The sequence below is a fragment of the Ambystoma mexicanum genome, chromosome 3q, assembly GCF_040938575.1.
Source record: "Ambystoma mexicanum isolate Mex_15411 chromosome 3q, UKY_AmexF1_1, whole genome shotgun sequence".
Classification (NCBI taxonomy): Eukaryota; Metazoa; Chordata; class Amphibia; order Caudata; family Ambystomatidae; genus Ambystoma; species Ambystoma mexicanum.
Window position 1 is genome coordinate 231,833,386 of NC_090926.1, and position 19,789 is coordinate 231,853,174.

The 19,789-nt window shown below is 49.4% G+C and overlaps 1 protein-coding gene across 3 annotated transcripts in view; it reads right to left on the minus strand.

Moving 5' to 3' along the window:
* TNS2 (tensin 2) overlaps window positions 1-19,789 on the minus strand; it is a 590,960-nt gene that overhangs the window by 423,740 nt on the left and 147,431 nt on the right. Inside the window, exon 1 of one of the 3 annotated variants that reach the window (XM_069653620.1) lies at window positions 5,882-6,214. The exons of the other annotated variants lie outside the window; for them this stretch is intronic. Within the exon in view, the coding sequence (XP_069509721.1) occupies window positions 5,882-5,962 (81 nt within the window). The 5' untranslated portion in view covers window positions 5,963-6,214. Of the gene's footprint in view, window positions 1-5,881; window positions 6,215-19,789 lie in introns of those variants that run through there. 3 annotated transcript variants of the gene reach the window in all.

Here is a 19,789-nt window from a genome sequence, read left to right on the forward strand (position 1 = left end):
TTTGTTTCATTCACTTTCATAGGTTTCTATTAGGCCAAATTAAACATAACATCGCTTTTCACCAATGTTTTTCACTAAATTCACTCTTGCTGTGGAAGAAATTGATTTCTGTGTGCATGCTAAGAGCTTATGTCAATGCCAGTATCAACATTCCCACTCTCCTGTATATAAAGCACACACTGCCACACCATTTTCCGCATGCCAACATCTACCACATTGCCCTAGTATGTTAACCAGAATTGCGGTGCCAGTTTCCACAGGATCTCGAGCAAGCGATGCACTCCTGGCTTGGTTCCTTAGTGTACCAACAGGTAAAGACCCATTGCCCTGGTAGTTTCCCAATGCACTTCAGTGTCGCCTGCCACTGGTCAGTCCATGAGAAGGTAACTGTGGGAGTGAAAGCTGCCTGTGGTGTGCAGTGGGGCTGGAGACCCGTATGCCATCCACCTGGAATGTACCCCAGGGTCAGCATGTTCTGCTCTCCCAACACCACGGCCACAGACCAACCTCCAATCACTTCTCCGCCCCGCCACCAATGTTGCTCTACAGCACATGTCTGCATAGGCACCGTAGGGCACTATCATGGTTTCAGGGACAGCTTGCAATGGGACAGTGCATGTGCAGATAAGCTAACTGTGAAAGCGTGCTGTGTCTCTCCAGAGGCTGGAGTGATGGTGCACAGGCTGCTTGGACACTGTTGGCTGCTGCTGGGGCTTTGGACTGGATTAAAGCAGCATGTCAGCTTTGAAGCACCTAACAAAAGAGCAATACAATACATACATAAACAAACAAACAAACAAACAAACAAACAAACAAACAAATAAATAAATAAATAAATAAATAAATAGATGGAGATTGGTGGGTTGAGGGAGTACTTGCTTCCTCACATTGAGTGATGTGTGCTGTCAGGATTCCCTCAGCCCAGCCAGACCTGAAAACACCCCCAATCTAGCAGGGCATTGCATACTGACCCACACTGCCAGACCAGCAACAGGTGGCCCCAAAGACCCAGAATGGACTCCACCCATGCACGCGTTCCACTGCTGATCCCTCGACCAGCTCCCTACCAGTCTAACTCCCATGACAAGGCTGACCAACTGGTTTGCAAAGTTCTGTGTGATGGAGATGAAGCTTTTACTGAAGTCTGAGAAGGTCACCCCTGAGGATCTACCTTGGTATTCTCCCCTTGTCACTGAGTCAAGGAACTATTACACTGGCAGTTTTAGAAATGAAGGTCTTTTTCCTGACAGACCATCCGACTCCTGCCGGTCCTATTCTTAGGAACCGCCATTAACAATAACTTTGGTCTCAAGCCAACTCAAAAATCAGGCTGAGTCCAAGCACAAAAGGTTCCAGGCCACATTCGCCCACCGCCACACCATTAGCACAGCGCTGGTATCAGTATGGCACAACCTTAAATCTAGCGTATAAGGGATGACTCGGCATGTGCATGCCGCAGAACCTGCCCGGGCCTTTGCACACCACCCCCTTTGGCGCCATCAAAGGCTCACCAGCATTTCGGGTGACTTATCGAGTCCAACAGGACTCCCCACTGTGACACCTGCTCTTTCAGGCCCATGTTTGAACAATGACGAACCATTAGTGGCCGTGATGGGAGGATTTGCTGGCTGGTCATGTGCTTCCAGCCCAAGGTGATATAGCAGCGGCTTGAGGGCATTACTGACTCTGAAAGCACACCTCCGTGGAAATGAACGCCATTTGCACCTGCAGTGAATGGGGAGGCATGTGAGGTGAGGGAACCAAAGTGGAAGGCGAAGGCCACAAAGGACTGGTGACACCACTCCCAATCCATGCCACAGAAGAGAAACGAAGTGGGTGGCGGGGCAAAGTCAAGCAGAGAGGAGCGTGGACACTGGGATCACCTTTCTGTGGCATCACAGGGAGACGTGCAAGAAGACAACAGGCCGTGGATGGAGGCAGGGAGAAGTCCTGAAGTAAGATGGCGGACAGTGCAGGGAGCCAGCAGAGAAAGGAACCAGAAGCAGCCACATTCCTCAGCCCTGATTGGTTCCCGCGCATTCAAAGGGTGCTAAAAGCCTTCCTCTGATCCCACACTTGCACTCTAATGCTGATGGCAAACACATATAACTATGTGTCACAAGCAAGGGTCTGTATAAGACTTTGAAGTGGGAGCATTTTGTTGTTTCAGAAGTAAAAAGGCAATTCCCAAACCAATTGGGTGTATTTTAGGTGGGTAAAGGTATATTTTTAATAGTTAACTATATTTTTGCTCAAAAACAGATATCTTTTTGTAGTCCAAGCTTCTCTGCACCTATTAATACATTCAAATGAATAAATGCATTTTTACATTTAAATTCCAAGACTGTCGAAATGGGTTGCCGAAATGGACTGCTGCAAGGTCCTGCAGAAGAGAGTATACAATGCAGGGGTTGCCCCGGGAAATGGGAGAAGATTTGGGGGAAGTGGGATGGGGGTGTATAAGGGGGGGGGGCATGCATGTGTAGCTGCTACACAGGGTGATGCCCTGGACGTTTGATTCTCGCTCTCCTCCTTTTCATTTGACAGTACTTCGCCTGGTATATGATTTGAACAAACCTGGTATGATATCCAATCGTGTATTGGGGGTTATGTTTGGTGTTTATTTTTTAATGTTTGCTAGTTTCTTTATATGCAAAACAATAAAAAGTATTTTCGACCATACATATCCATGGAGCTGCATGCGTGGAAGCAGGGGGCAGGTTCCTATGTGACCACTGTTTTCTCTTCTTTCCACGGAGTACATTTACCCATTATTTTTCTGTTTTTTAATATTAGCTTGCTTTTAGGGAGTAAAAATGGTTGGTACAACGCTTAGCTGTAGGGTTGGTCACAAGTTTAAAGAAACAATTTTAAAAAGTCCATGTACATCTCAAAATGGGGACACCATCTGCCCGTCAATGCTTTGGGAAAATTACTTCTGGTAGACCAGGACATTGGTATGTTGGCCCCATCGAAACTCCCAGGTGATCAGAGTGACCACCAAGGCAGCATTTGTTCAGAGGAAATACCCCAGAACAGAAGCATGAAAGGATCAGCACTCCCCTACCCCCAAAATAAAATGTCATGGTAGTTCTCAACCCAGCACAGGCCAAGCAGCTGAGGGTGCCCAGATCTAGCTGACACCCCATCTCAAGAATGAATTCCCCCAAGTGATACGCAACACCATATACGGCATGTATGTCAGTGCCAAACTTAATATATACCTCTTCTACCCTCTTGCCCTCTCCACTTACGAGAGACACACTACCTGTGTGTGCAACCTCAAACGAGCAACCTGCCATGTATTGGTGACAACATATGTAACTACAGGTTTTGAAATTAAGATTGGATTGGTAGGAGCTAAAAGCAACTCTTGGGTAGCCAGCATTAACTAGTGACCAGAAGCTACCATTGGGGAATGAGGAGCTAGTACATAGCATTCCTCAATTCTAACTTCCACATAAGCTGGAACCCTATCATTTTGCCCATTATTTATGACCCCTTATGCTTTAAATGTTGTATCGATGTGTCCTTGTTTATTTTGTGATTGTCCCAAATTCACTTAGGTGTGTTTTTTTGGTACGTAGCAATTGGCCTGGGGAGCCAAATGTAGCTCCTGGCAGCTGTTGGTGACACAGTGAATCTCTCGATCTAGGCTACAGGCAGAAGCTAAATAGCTCCCAGTTCCCCTCAATTTCCAGCCCTGTAACTAACCCACCAACTCGGCGTGTGCCTATGGGCTCCACACGTCCAAATTCCTCCACACATCATTGTAACCAAGATGAAAATGTTTTGATCTGATCTGTGACAACAGACGCTTTTAATCTGCTCTGTTGTGATCAACAATTAGCAACTGTTCTTGTCGTGCATAAAATATCAAGTCAATTAATCAACACAAACGCACAATAAGCCTGCTATATTATGGCACTGAAAATGAGCCCTGAGCCGGCCTTCTTGGTGTGCACATATTTCCCATCATGTTCTGGGCACATTCGCCCGGCATTCTTTGCAGCCTCCGTCATGCGCAGCCAAGCTCTGCAGAGCCGCCGCCATGTTCTACAAGCCCTCGGCCACGCTATCCTGCAAATCCAGGGCGGGCATGTGAGACGCCGAGGAAGTATGGGCGGCTGCAGAGGGGCGAAGGCTTAGCACATACGGTATGGACGTGATGAGTGCCCTGAGAAGCAGGAGCTCCCGCCCCTCAAACATGAGCAGAGAGCCCCCCTCTCTGCCAAACTCCAGCCAGACAAACCCTCTCTGCAACCAGGGGTGGACTGGGAACTAAAAGAAGCCCTGGAAAAAATTACTGGGGACCAAAAGAGGCCCTGGAAATAATTGGCAAAGTGGCCCCATATGACACATTTTCAGCAAGCCCAATGCTTTTCCTATGGGAACATTTGGAAATGCCACACAAAAGAGGCCCAGGGTGCAGAGGCCCACCGGGAAATCTCCAGAGTTCCCTATAGGCCAGTCCACCCATGTCTGCAACATGAGCACAACGACACGCTCTCACTAATATAGACACGGGATTGGGGAGGGGGGGCTGCTGACTAGAGCACAGTGGACATGTGTACCAGTACAGGCAAGCTCTCAGTATGGGTATAGGCTCTCTCACTTAGACATGAGCATAGGCCGCCTTAAAAAGACATACGCATAGGCTCTCTCTCCCAGATATGCACACAGGCACCCTGCTGTCTAGAGCACAGAGGCCCTGTGTCCTATAGTCTGAGCACACCTGGGCCCTTTCGCCAAGACATGAGCATAGGGCGTACAGTCCTTCACTCAAACATGAGCATAGATCCACTTGCCCAGGCATGTGCATAGGCCATCTCGATCAGACATAAGCAATGGCTCTCTCGATCATACATGGGCATACACCCTCTCGATCAGACATGGGCATAGACCCTCTCGCTCAGACATGGGCATAGTCCCTCTTGCCCAGACATGGGCATAGACCCTCTCGATCAGACATGGGCATAGACCCTCTCGCTCAGACATGGGTATAGTCCCTCTTGCCCAGACATGAGCACAGGCTCTTTTTCACAGACACTACCATAGGCTTTCTTGCACAGGCATGGGCAGAGGTCCTCTTGCTCAAATATTAGCATAGGCCCTCTTGATCAGACATGGGCATAGTCCCTCTTGCTCAGACATGGGCATAGTCCCTCTTGCTCAGACATGAGCATAGTCCCTCTTGCTCAGACATGGGCATGGGCCCTCCCGATCAGACCTGAGCATAGGCCCTCTTAAGCAGACATACAAACATGGGCATAGTCCCTCTTGCTCAGACATAAGCCTAGGTCCTCTTGATAAGACATGAGCATAGGCCCTCTCGATCCGACATGAGCATAGGCCCTCTCGATCAGACATGAGCATGAGCCCTCTTGCTCAGACATGGGCATAGACCCTCTCGATAAGACATGAGCATAGGACCTCCCAATCAGACATGGGCAGAGGTCCTCTCGCCCCCAGACATGAGCATAGGCCCCCTTGCCCAAACATGAGCAGAGGGAAATCTAGACATACGCACACACAGAGACCCTCTGAAACTAACATGAGCACAGACAGTCCCTGTCTCATTAACATAAGCAAACAAATGCCCTCTCACTCAATAACATGAGCCCAGAGACCCTCTCTAGCCAGGAGCTCAGATTAACCATCAATCCAGACATGAGCACAGTAGCCCCTCCTTTACATAAGCAGATAGACCTCTGTCCCAGACATAGCCCCCTGACAGTAGCACAAATACCCTTCCTCCCAGACAGGAGTACAGACACCCTTCCACCAAGACACGAGCAGAGACACTCTCCCCAAGGCGTGGCCACAGGGAGACGCCCCCAACCCCCACCTCTTGAACCCATGTGCTGAGGTGTGTACGTACCCCACTGCAGTCTGGAACCCTCATGTTGCCTTTCCGACTGAGAACCCTCAGAAAGCCCTCCAACCGTGTTTTTGGCTTCATGAAGATGCGTAGAGGGGCTCGGTAAGAGCGTCTGACTAATGCTGGCCCTCACTGCTCTTCCTGCAATCTCCCTGTGTGCGGCGTCCTTCCATGCAGAGAAAAGAACGGAGGAAGTCCAGGAAATCCAGATTCAACAGGAAACCTCTCCACTGAGCGCCATACAAATGTTTGGCACCCCTTTCTATATTCCGAGGCCGGAGGCGCTGGGGTATGATCCCCTGAACCCCAGCAGCCCTCCACCAGCTATGCCCTGCGAGAGCGGTGCAGCGCACGTACGTGCCTGCATTATCAGAGGAAGGAGGCAGCCAAGGTGGGCCTCAAAACGGGCCAACCCCCGAGGAAGGACGTGATGACGGTAAAAACAATGATGGGCTCGGCCAAGGCTTTTGCTGTCGGAACGAGGAGACGAGGCCTGACTTCCTGAAATACAAATCTCATTTCCTGTGTACGTAACTTCACACTACGGGGATCCACCAGTCCATCGACGAGCGAGAGGGGTTGGGATCAAGGTCTATGAAAGATCAGCAGAGCGGAGGGAGGGCTCAGAGTAAGACCCAGTGAACATCACCTGCGACCGTTGACCATCCAAACATAGCATTGCAGAGAGCGAGGGGCTCTGACCCTGGCCCATCCGGCCCCATCGGATCCCAGAACTGCAGAGAGATGGGGCAAAGACTGCAGGGAGCACTCATTTTTAAAACTCTCGATCGACACACACACTGTAAGGCCCAGCTAAAAGTTCCAGGTTACAGTTCTAGTGAAATTTGTTTACCTGCTAAAGGCAGCACATGCACTCACACCACCTTTCGGAAGTTTAAAGGTAAGTGGTGTTTCGCTCCGCCAAGAATGGCGAAATGGAAGTGTGAGAGTTTGGAACAAAGAAAGCCGGCCTTGATGTCAGCTTGACTGAGAGGCTTCCATATAGCTGACTGGATCGCTTCCAGCCGATCCAGTGATATTCAAACCCCTATATAAGTCTGACCTGGCTCGGTCTTGGCCCGATCTTGGCCCGATCCAAACGTAGTGAACATCCTGGTGTTGGTGCACGATACTGTCAATCAGGGGATAAGGTATTCTAACCAATCAGGATACAAGACGACCATGCCTTCAGGATCTACGTCATCCCTCTCCATCAGCATTTTCTATCCTCTCCGCCAGAGCCGCAAACATGCCTGAATGGTCTTGGCACCAACCCCTATCCTACAGGTGCCCGAAGGCACCATCCAGGAAGGGCCTCAACAATTCTGCATGATGGTGACATCATTCAGCGTTCGTTTGGCCCTTTGAACGCATTTCGAGGGTAGCCATGGCCACCACTGCCCTAGAATTAAAGGATGGAAATGAAGAATGGAGGCTGGCCATTCACTGTCCAGCTCCCTGATACATGATGGGACCCTTGTAAAAAAACAAGATGGCGATATAGGCACACTGTGGGAAGTAAGACAGTATCAGTTTCCCAATCACATTGAATTAAATCCAATATTAAAGGGCAGGAGCCTTGAATCAAGCCTAAGGGTCAACAACACCATAATTCCCAGGGACCACATCGGCCATTGCACCCCAAAAACGTAATAAAGTCCATATAATTGTGCACATCTGACCTGCCATCGCTTTCTTTTCCTGACAGCCTAGAGAAACTGACCCGCATATAAGCACTTTGCAGTAAGTGAGAGAGACAAAAGGCCTACTCGTACAACATGGTCACTCCAGGGATGTCATTGGCCCCTCACCCCCACCAATTACACCTCATAAATGAAGAAGTCAGCATGGGGTCTCTCCAGGTCCACGCCAGTCAGACAAAGGTCCACAAATGGGCTGGTTTAGCCGTACATGCCTCTTGAATGGGTGTGGTTTTTACACAGCATGGGAGAGGTCATCAGCCCTGGTGTGCAGTCTTCTTTGCAGGTGCCAAGACCTGGGTCCTGTGCCTGCTGGGCCTAGATACCCAAGCTACTCCTCACTGATTAGTCCCAACAAGGCTGAAACATGTTTGGGGATGCTTGTGGTGTAGTGCAGAAGAGATGTGACCAATCAGTTGGGCTGGACTACCCCTTTTGGGGTGGGACCAAGCCTGATTTGCATATGGTCTTTCCCCTTTTGTAATGGCTTGGCAAGCAAAGAACAAGGGTCTGCAGGGTTGCCCAGAGCAATGCCAGAGGTTCAGATTACTTCTAAGCCTTCCAGCCATCACCTCTTTTGTTTCGCCACCGTGAAACAATGCATTTGAGCAGTTTAGCCTCGTCATAAACCACCTGGCCCGGCTCCAAAGCATCAGTCTACACAGTGTCGGCATGACCACAGCCAAGAATCCAGACGATTCTGGCTCTCAAAAGCCGCCTTACAGGCTTCTATCCAGAGTGTCTACCTGGCGGAGTATGCATGGACAGGCTGCACAGGGTCGCAGCCAAGACATTGTGTTCACAAAGAACATTTGATAAATAACAGTCAGAAGTTTGGGTAAAGACTTACCACTTTATTGTCCAGGCCAATCACCCACGCTGGGATGTGGACGAGAAAAAGTAGTGTCTAGCACATGCCCCTGATTTTAGATTTTTATACACTTTGAACAGGATACAGCTACAGTCTCGACTTTACCCTAGTTGCAAAATGGATGCGCAGCGCCCCTTGTGGACACAAGTCACCAGGGCTACACGAAGCACATATTTTTGTCTTTGTGTTAGCAATGAATCCCTCCAAGGGCTGCAGAACCCTGAGTTCTAGGTTTTTGGGCAGCATTAAGTAATACGAGTGCAGTTGATGATTAAAATAACCGTGAGGGGTGTGAGCTGGTACAAAACCGACCCAAACAACAATAATGTCCAACCAATGTTCTATAAAATAGGATCTTTAATTAAACTAACAAAAACGAATAAAAACACTATTGCCCGACCTCTGTAAGGTAATACACAGAGAAAGCAGACTTTATAAAGCGCCGCTGTGAGTTTGTAGGCTTGGGTGCCTGGGCAAAGATTTCAGCAGCAAAATGTTAGTCATTGAACATGTCTTTCAAAGTGTTGAGACAGGGGCTTCAAATTCATTAGGCCCTTCAAGGCAGACCACAGGGACCGGGCCATTTCAAATGCATGTTGTTCTTGGTCTAGGGGCTCAACAGCAATGAGCCAGGCTTTTCAGCAGTGAAAAGGGGATCTGGACAGTTTTAGCGCCAAGCCGGGGTCAAGTCAAAGAGCTTCAGTGGTAGGTTCCAATGATGTCATACTGTTCAGCAGCAGAGATGGACTGCAGGTCAAAGATGCTGCAAATGCCAGGCAGTATCAGGTCAGTCGGTCTAGAGGGCCCAGTGGCATTGTGGTACTGCAGCAGGGACGGATCAGAACTCGAAGAGGCTAGTCACCAGGCAGATGCTGCCAAGTTGTTAATGCTAGAATGGCTAGTGGGTCTCAGATGTAGAAAGAGTGGAGTTTCGGCATCAGCCTAGAGTGAAACTCGAAGATGTGGAGAGGTCGAGCATCAAGGTCGGAGGTGACTCCATTGGTTCCCTAGTAACTGCTTGGACAGCATTGAAGTTTCCCAAACCAGCGTCAATGTGGTTCGGAGATTCAGGAAGAGCCAGGGGTCACTTCCTTGGTTGTGTGGTTGCTGGGAGACACAGTGCAGGATCTCAGGAGGAAGGTGAGTCCTATTTTCCAACCATCCCAACCAGGAAGGTTGTAGAGGGTACTTGCAGGGTTCTGTCACCTCCACTGAGTAGGGATCTGGGTACCAGTGGTTCAGTTGCAGAAGGCCTTGCCCAGCTGGCTGGTCATACCAAATAGGTCCATGGGGTGGTTAGGGAGAAGAGCTTTGTTGTTTCCTGGTCTTCACCTCCTTGGCAGAGGACTTCAGAGTAGACTGTACTCCGAACCAGGTTCCAGAGAATCCTTCTTCAATAGTGTTTCAAAGATGAATCCACTAAGAAAAGTGTATCCAGCCTGATGTTAAAGGCCCAACCCTGGCTGCTCTAACAGGTGTCTTTTGCCTGCTGATATCATACCCACAGTTCCTTGTTTGCGGGAAGTGGAGAGGTTGACAGGATGTTTGGGAGCCCTGGAAAAATCCAAGATGGTAGACCCTTCTGTGCACTGAAGCTCTCCTCTGGGTTATTCTAACTCTTCACACTTCCTCTGTCTGCCTTCATCAAAAGGGGACAACCCTTCCTAGGCGAATCAAAGAGAGGGAATCCTGGGCTGGACCCCGTGCTTTAAGTGGGCCGGGGACAGCCGGGTCCGGGCCCCAGCAGTCTCCAGAAAGATGGGCTGAGCCGGGGCCCTGCTGGGGCCCCCCGGTCCCACACAACACACAACATTGGCGGGACGCATTATCCCGCCGCGGCCGCATTGATCTCCATTGCTGAGATCAATGGAGTGAGAATTCCAGACGAGAGGACTGAGCACAGAAAATCACTGATCAGAAATCAACTGATCACCTCTGGTCTTTCAACTGGAAGAGTTAATAGACAGCAGACACATGTTTTGAGATTCTAAGGATCTGGAAGATTGGTATAGATGGATCTTATTATCATATTATCTTATTATCATAAAATGGTGTGAACGCTTCATGCACACTTTAAAAACCATACAAGTAGTTTAAAATAAATTCTCTAGCAGCAAGGCAGCCATTGAAGGGATTGTCTTTAGCAGTAAGAACATTTCGTTGAAAAGCTCTTATGGCCTAGGAGCTACCACTGTTACGGAATCTTCGGTGGCTAGCTGCTGTTCATTTGGAAGAAATACCTCCAAGAAAGTAATTGAGCAGTCAGTGGCTCTGACATGAATATGATGGCATGCTCGTAGTACGCTCAATTGCGCATTGTGGATTTTCCTGCACCTGACTTTCCGGTCAATTTAAAATAAAGAGCTAATGGGTGCTTTCTTACACAGGAACTTCCAAATGAAGAACATCAACTAAAAGGACTTACTATGATACTCTAAGTCATCTTGGATATTGCCTCCCACATAACAAATACAAGAAAGGGATGCCCAGGATGACACGTCATGCCAGCTATGACCAGTACAATCACAGACCTGCAGAGGAGGACTTCGGCTAGGACTGCCCAATCTCAGCCAGTGAGAGCTAAGTGAGAGAGAGGAGAGAGAGAGAGAGAGAGAGAGAGAGAGAGAGAGAGAGAGAGAGAGAGAGAGAGAGAGAGAGAGAGAGAGAGAGAGGAAGAAAGAGGCGAGAGAGAGAAAGTGTGAGAGAGAGAGGGATGGTTGTGCATCCCTGACAGCTTTTGGAACACAATGTTCAGGCAGACGTGGCCTTTTAATGGTCTGCACCTTTGATTCAAACTATAAATAATAGTCAGCCTTGTGGCACATTAAACTTTAAAAATAAGCCAAGCATGGCTATGGCATGGTGGCTCCTGGGAGTCACACAATTATACAGCCACAGCATTTTGATATCATATTAGTGCCAGTTTGGTGAGCAGTGCCTCAGCTATGACAGGGCTGATGTATGTTTGCCATCTGGCTCGAATGCCTCCACAACAACCATGAAGGACAATGCCCGTGAAGCTGTTTCTTACCTCACTATGAGGAAGGCAACACCTTCCTCCCCAGGAGGTCCCCTGGGAATCAGTTCTTCAACAGCAATCCTGACATAACAAAGCTACACTCGCACCAGGGTGCTGATCACTGAGTCCTTTTAAAGTCAGCAGACATGTGAAGGGGTGGAGTTAGAGTAGTCCAGACTAGAGTAAGCCAAGAGAGGGTTTCCACGATCTTGGTTTCTGTTAGGGCTCTTTACAACTTCCTTCCCATCTACACTTCCAGCAGACACATCTATCAGGGTATGATGTCAGCAGGCAAAGGACCCTTGTTACAGCAGCCTGGATTGGACCCCTTACTAAAGGTGTGATTTGGACCAATCCCCTGTAAAAGTCTGCCTCTATAAGGAAAGGAACCCCTTCTTTTAGTTGACTCGTCTTTGGACTCTCAAAAGAAGACAGATTTACTGGAACTCTGTTATGAATACAACCTTTTACAAAATACTCTGCCATAGAGGTGAAGACAGAGAGCTCCAAGGCAGGAGTACATCATTTTCCTTCCTCTTCCGGTTGCGGCAGTTCTGTTCCTCCTCGCCCCCACCACGAGGGGCATGTGATAGTGGCCTGGAAGGCCGACGCTGCCAGGTGTCCCCAAGGGGCTGAGTGCCGTTCACCAGCAGCGGCTCCCAGCCACCCGCTCGGCCCGTCCCTAGATATGGGGCTGTGTACAACATGCCACACATACAAAAAAAGTCTCTGGCTCGCCTTTAGGCCACGTCCAGAGCACTTTCCCACCCTTCCAGGGGCCCAATCCACCTTTGATTTCGTGTCCCACTTAAAGCACTGGGTGTATGGGCATGTACTTTGTGCCTCCTGTCCCAATGATGGAGCGTGGAGAAAGCAGGAGATAGCAGTTAAGTGTAACCAAGGAGAAGCCTTTAGGTTCATCCCTTCAGAGAGAAATAACAATGACCTGCCTGGTGGAACACGTAAAAAAGCGGGACTGGTGCGGTGGGTTCCAATGGATTGCGCCAGGCTGCGCGCGCTCCTCTGGTGTGGCCTGCTAGTCATCACAAGTCCCGCAGGCCAGGAAGCTGCACCTGTGCGGTCACGTGACGGGACCCCATGCTATCCCGCTAATGTGGTGAAAGTTCGGCAAGGAATTTCAAGCACAGTTCCCAGACATCCAAGGAATGCCTCCAGCTTCTCCCGCGTGCCGACAGCTGCCGGGGAAGAGAGGGAGTGGGGGCAAAGGACGAGGCGAAATAGAGGGAGGGCGGAGAGATGGAAAGGAATAAGGGGACGGAGGAGAAGACGTGCAGAGAAATGAGGATGGGAGAGGAAGAGGGAGGAATAAGTGAGAAAAGCAGGCAGAGACAAAAGAGTAGAGATAACCAAGCGAAATATAGGAGAGGCGAAAAGGAGAGGGAGGGCGATGTTCAGGAAAAAGGGACAAGAAGAAAAAAGAGCACTAGCGAAAGGGAACGCAATAGGATGGTTTGGCAAGGGGTGAGGCCTGCGGGGAAGAACGGGCGACTGGTCGAGCGGAAGCAGGCAAGTGAGGGGCAGCAGCAGTGGAAGGTGCAAGGTGCCCTTAAAGGGCTCAGAATTGGGGGCAATATGGCCAGTTAATGCCCACATTCTGAGCCATCTCATTGGCTGCACGAACCCCCACTACACACACACCCTCACACATCCACTGGGTGTTCCACCTCCACTTGGTGCTAATTGGAGTTAAAGCCTACCTCTTCATGCAACTGCGTTCTAGTTCATCTGTGAGTGTAGAGGGGACTCCTAGGATAGTGTGCTCTGGTCAATGAAACACACTTTCTGTTTGGCTATTGGGTGGTGCTTGTGCCACATGTAAGTCGAAACTATTGCATTAGAGTATATGTGGGGCGAAATGGCAGATGAGGTGGGACACACAACTTGTACGTGTTGTTTGGTTATTTGCCCACCCATTGACTACCCATGGCCATGCTAATCCTTATCGACATTCCCAACCAGTTCCTGCGCCCCCCCCTATCCAATACACATCCTCATAGAAACTGGGTGAGCTTGCATTAATCAAGCCTTACCATCAACCTTGGCACTGGACCTACCTGCCAGTGTTCTTGTCAAAGAAGTATTCTCAGAGCTAATGTCTTAATTGGAGCTTTAAACATTCTACTGTTGATGTAATAAACATTTCTTAACTAGGTCTGCCTTCCATCGCTCGATTTATAAACACTATGCATGCCCTTCACTGAAGTCATGTTAAGCCAAAACTGTTGAATTTGCCAATGTTTTGACTTGTGTATAACAAATAGGCATTTGCCCGGCACTGCTATTAGATACCCAGGTGCGCACCATTTTGCATCGGCTACCATCAATGGCCAGTTAATACTACTACGGCAGTGCCTGCAAAGTGCCTTTCCCTACACAAAAGTCCAAACTGTTGTGTAGGGAAAGGCCACTTGCTCACTTGATCCTCTTCAGCATACCTCAGTTCCTCATGGCCCCCAGACCTCGCGCTCCACGTGTGCACGTGTGCACCTTTGTTAATGAAATCAGCTGTTTTTCACTGTGTACAGACCCGTCTCCGTGTGGGTGAAATCAACTCTTTAACAGTTGTTTCGCGGCGGTCTCCTAACTTCCTGCATTGGAGCTGTCATTACATCCTGGGTAAGCGTTGCTGACCTTATTTCCTGGCACAGGCGCTCTTGGGGTCCTTTTGCATATTTAGAAATGGTGTTACTTTTACTTTTAAAAAAAAAATCGAATGTGAAAATATAAAAACCCAAATTTGTGCATGCTGTTTTTTTTGCACTTTCCAACTACAGCGCATGTCTCTGGAAGCACAGCATTGAAATCACGTTCCATTTTTTTGGGCACTCTTCATGAATCTTTGCTCAGCATTGCATTGTTTTTGAAACCACCTCCAAGATGGCTGCCGGACTGCACCGGAGGCTATGTTGCCTTCTTTCGCCCCTGCCTATTGGCTGCCTGCACTTTCATCCCTCAATCAGTTTGAACCGGGCGGCGGGAGCCGGCCTGTTTACAAAGGGCAATTCTAAGGCCCCTATCTGCTCCCTGTCCATTAACCGGGACGCTACATGATGCTACTGCAACATCCCGACCCTCTGGACCCTTTCCTGGGACTGCCAGCCCACTCAGCCATGTAACTGGACTACCAATGCCTCTCTTACTTTCCTCTCCTTGGGTTTAGCTCTCTCCTCCTTTTATCCTTTCTCTCCCTCTCCTGTTCCAACCATTCTCCCTGATATGCTATTCAATGCTCCCGCTCCTACACTCCCCACTACTCTTATTTTTCATTTTGCTTACCTGTGGTACCTTAGCATTTGCCATTGAAAATGAAATTTGGGTTGTTTCTGTAAGCAAATTTGGGTGTGTTTCAGAAAGTCAAATTTGGGTGCGTTTCTGTAAGCAAATTTGGTTGTGTTTTAGAAAGTCAAATTTGGGTGTGTTTCTGTAAGCAAATTTGGGTGTGTTTCTGTAAGCAAATTTGGGTGTTTTTCTCATTTCACTTTGGCCCTCAACTATAACCTGCTTGCCCAGTGACTTTTCCTTACCGTTGCACTTGCATATTTCCCCCAATACCCCCTCTCTCTACCTCGCCATGGCTCTATCTGTTTCTCCTTTCTACTCAAACTGCTTTACTATTAACTATCCCTTCCTTCTCACTAAGTCCGGCAAGAAGACATTTTAAAAGGATATTTTAGCCTCCAGGTCTCCCCATTGCTGATATCTATTCCAGCGCTTCTGCCAGTCAAACCCTCACCGACATCCTCTTTGTCGTTCCTTCGCCTGATCATTGGACCCCCCATATGTTCACTGTGCTCTGTCCTGTATCCTCCTCTCCCATTAATGGTGGCACCCGCTGGGAAGTCTGTATGGATTCTTTTGACTCCTCCAGAGTCATCACTAATGTCTACCTAAATGGCACTGTCATGGTGCAAGGCCTTAGCGCCAACCTCTGTCTCTTTGATAGGCGGTTCCCTCGCCTCATCACTTCCTCTCATCTCCAGCTGTCCCCTACTCACCTGCCTTTTCCCCTTCCTCCTCTGCCCCATCTCATACTCCTTCCACACCTCCGCAGGGCGTACCTCTGACCCCGGAAGGCCTTTAAGGCTGGCAACATTCTTCATCTTGCCACCCTCAACTCTTGCTCCGCTGTCAAACACTCCTCTGACATCTGCCACCTCCTTGAAGAACATGACCTTGATGTCCTTGGTCTTACCGAGACTTGGTTCACGGCCAGCTCTGTCACAAGCTTTGACACTCTCCTCCCTGACTGCTACAAGATCCTTTCCACTCCCAGATCCACCGGCCCGAAGGGGGTGTAGCCCTGATCTTCCCAGATTGGATTCCTACCTCCATCATCCCCACTCAGACCTACTCCTCTTTCGAATGCCTTGTCTGTAGGCTGTGTCTCTCTCCTAGCCACTCCCTTACTATTGCTACTCTCTACCGACCCTCTGGTCAAGTCACCTCTTTTCTCTCTGAGTGGGCAGAATTCACCTCCGCCCTCCTGGCCTCTACCTCTCAACTCCTCCTCCTTGGTGATCTCAACATCCATCTTGATTCTCCCTGTTTCTCACCTGCGCTGTTTCGTGACCTCTGTGATTCACTCTCCCTCTCTAGCCTCCCCTCCGGCCCGACTCACTCTGATGGCCGCACACTTGATGTCTTGATCTCCTCTGGCCTCCCCCTATGTGCCCCCTCATCACTCCTCTCTCCTGGAGTGATCACTACCTCCTCTCCTCTCATCTCCCCATCTCCTCCCCTCAAGCCAAGCCTGCCCAAAGACTGCCATCCACCTTCCCAGACATCCGCTCATGAAGCGTGTGTCAGTTGAGGCTTTTGCTGCCACCCTCTCACCCCCTCCTTCACTCCATGCTGACTCACACCCTGACACAGCCCTGTCTCTGCTCTACTCGTCCATCTCTGATACTCTTGATGCTCTTGCCCCTGTCATGTGGATCCCTTTGAAGCCCAAAGTCAAGTGCAATTCTTGGTATGACTCTGACCTAGCTACACTTAAACGTAAGTGTAGGGCAGGGGGTCTCATGCCCATCCTCTGATAAACTGGCTTTCCGCCTGCTCCAAAGGCAATACCGACTCTCTGTATGCACCAAGAAGCGGGTCCATATTCAAGCCTGTGTCTCTGCGGCATCGAACAATTCAGCTGAACTGTTTAAAATCTGCAAGGAGCTGGCCAACCCTGCTGAAGTATCCACCTCTCCTCTCGCCTCTCAGGCTCTTTGCAATGACCTTGCCTCACACTTTATGTCTAAAACCAAGGACACACTCTTCTCCTCTCCCGCTCCTCTCCCCTCCCCTTCTCTGCTTGTTGATCCACCCTCAGCTACCCCCACTCCCACTTTCTCTGCCTTTCCTCTTTTCTCCCCTGATGAGGTCGCTAGACAAGTCCGATCTATGAAAGCCTATCAAAACAGGTCCATCCCTGTTCCTCTAAAACATTTAAGGACCACATCTATACCCTCGCACCAGACTTTGCTGATTTCTGCAACCTCTCCTTCGCCTCTGGCTCTTTTCCCTCCTCTCTGACGCACTCCCTCGTGCACCCTCTCCTCAAGAAACCCACAGCTGATCCTTATTGTCCGGCTAACTATTGCCCAATTTCCATTACTCCCTTTTAGGGTAAGCTCCTGGAAAAGCTTGCCATCTCTCATTTTAACCTTCATTCCGACTCTGTAGGCTCTCTCCATTACCACCAATCCGGCTTCAGAGCTGCCAGAAATACGGAAACTGCCCTCCTGAACATCCGTGAAGACCTGCTCTCCAACCTTGACTCTAATATGCCATCTGTCCTTATCCTATTTGATCTCTCCTCTGCTTTCCATACGGTCAACCATACCACCCTGCTCAATCGTCTCCATGACAACCTGGGTATCACTGATCAGGCTCTGGCCTGGCTGACCTCCTTTCTCTCTGATCGAGCCTCCCAGGCACAACTTGGGTCCTTCCTCTCTTCTATCTCCGTCTCTACCTGTGGTGTTCCCCAGTGGTGTAACCTCTCACCCTGGCGTTTCAACCAATACTTGGCAACTCTTGCATACTGCATTTCCATTTTTTGCTAACGTTTCCAGTGCTATGCTGATGAAACCCAACTGATGTTCAGCCTTCCCTCAGCCACCTCCTCTCCTTCCCTCATCTCTGTCTTATCGCCATTCAAAATTGGTGTGCCGCCAATGATCTTTGTTTAAATGCCAACAAAACTGAGATCCTTCTCATTGGTACACCCTCTCCATCCTTTCCCCTCACTCTCTGGCAGGCTTCCCTTGACCCTCCTCCTGCTCCTACCTGCGAAGCTAAGAACCTCGGGTCATCTTTGCCTCCATGCTTTCCTTCTCTGCACACATCTCTGACATCTCTAAAAAGTCTAAATTCTTACTGCACCTCCTTAGAGACACTCTTCCTTTCCTCTCCTTCCCTCAGAAGCTCACTGTCTCCCAAGCTCTGATTCTCTCTAGGTTGGACTACTGTAACAACCTCTTTCCAAATCTACGTACCTCCACTCTCCGCCCTTTACAACTACTCCAGAACAGGACTGGGAGACTTGTCCTTGGCCTCAAGCTCTGGGATCGTATCTCTCCAGCTCTGAAATCCCTTCATTGGTTCCCGGTGGATGCAAGGATTAAATTTAAAACCCTTTGCATTGTACACAAGGCTTTCTGGGGCCTGGATCCAAAATACCTTCAACTATCCCTCCGTAAATATCTCTCCTCTTGAGCCCTTCGCTCCTCTACTTCTAACTCCCTCAGGGTCAGTCGTTTTTCAAAGAAATGAGCTGGGGGCAGACCTATGTCTTTGGGGAGGGGGGAACCCCTTTGGAACTGCCTCCCTGCCACCATGAAACTTGAGGAGAACAATCTACGGTTCCGGAAGCTCCTCAAGCCATTCCTCTTCACCTCTGCCTTTGCTCGTCTTCTCCCCTGTCGATCTGCTTTCTCTCTCGGCACAGTCGCACCTGGCCACCCCCTGTCCTTCGGGCCCAGGTACCTGCTCACTCTGCCACCCTCCTGTACTGCCTCCTGGACACCCCTTGCACTGGGGCCTGTATCTGTACCCATACAGCCCCTCCCCCCATTCTTCTTCTGCACTTATCAGATACACCCTATCTGACTAACCTTGCACTTTGCCACTCACAGGAGCACTATCACTGTTCTTGATCACCTTATTTATTTACTTATTATTTATCTTGTTCTCTCCTACGCTCTGCACTTTCCAATTTCTCCACCCTCCCAGGCACTATCCACATTTTCTCTTCCCCATCCACTTGCACGTTCTCAATGTCACTGGGCCTAGTAAGATCATTGTTTTTCTTTTCTTCCCCTGTACCCCTCCCCTTTGCCTGGTCACACTCTGAAACACCTGGGTACGAGCGCGATATAAATAAAATATCATATTATAAACTGTTGGCATTGCCAATGCTTGTTGTAAGTATGATGCACCTGTAAAGCAGAGAAGTGCATTCACATCACATCTTGAATCTATTCCTTGCAAGCCCACTGCGTGGTGCTGCTGGGAAAATGGCGACGGGCTGGCAGTTAGCAAGTCAGGGGCACTGGGAGGTGTGAAGTCACCAAGCACCGCTGCCCATCACCACACGTGCGGGAACCCTAGGGGGTCTGGCATGCCCCGGTAATTGGGAGCTTAAACAAAGTAATACGTATCAGTTCCCCTTCTTGTGTTCCTGGTGCATCCTGACCCTGTGAGACCCCTGACCCTTCGGCGCCAGCTCATTTCCCCACCCATCCATCCCAATAATAGGTTTGGTTGTCCGATGTTGAGGGTAGGGTGCGTGATGGCAGTTTATGGGGCACCTGGAAGCATATACTAGACTGGTTTCACACTTTTATTTTTAAACTTCTTTTTATTATTTCATTAACAGGAAAAAAACAAGTATAAATCAACAGTAAAATAAACATAAACAAAAACATAACCCCCCCCCACCCCTGTGGCACAGCCCCAATGGTCCTCCCACCGCAACCGCCCCCCAACCGGTTTCTTAACTATAAATGTCCAGCAGTTTAAGTCTTTGAGGGAACCGTTGTTCTCTAAAGTCCCCTTTCAAGTATTCCAGGGATTCCCCCCAGTCTGCATATAAGGACTCCCAATTTGTTGTCTGCAGCATATGTAGCCCACTCCAACGAGACAATATCCCACATTTTCCTCAGCCAATCCTGCTCTGTAGGGATCGTGGGCCCCTTCCACCTCTGTGCGACGAGGGACATAGCAGTCAGCGTGAATATCACTGTCGTCTTGGCGCGACCGCGCTCCTCCGCTTCCTCCCCCTACCCACTCCTCCCCATCAAGAT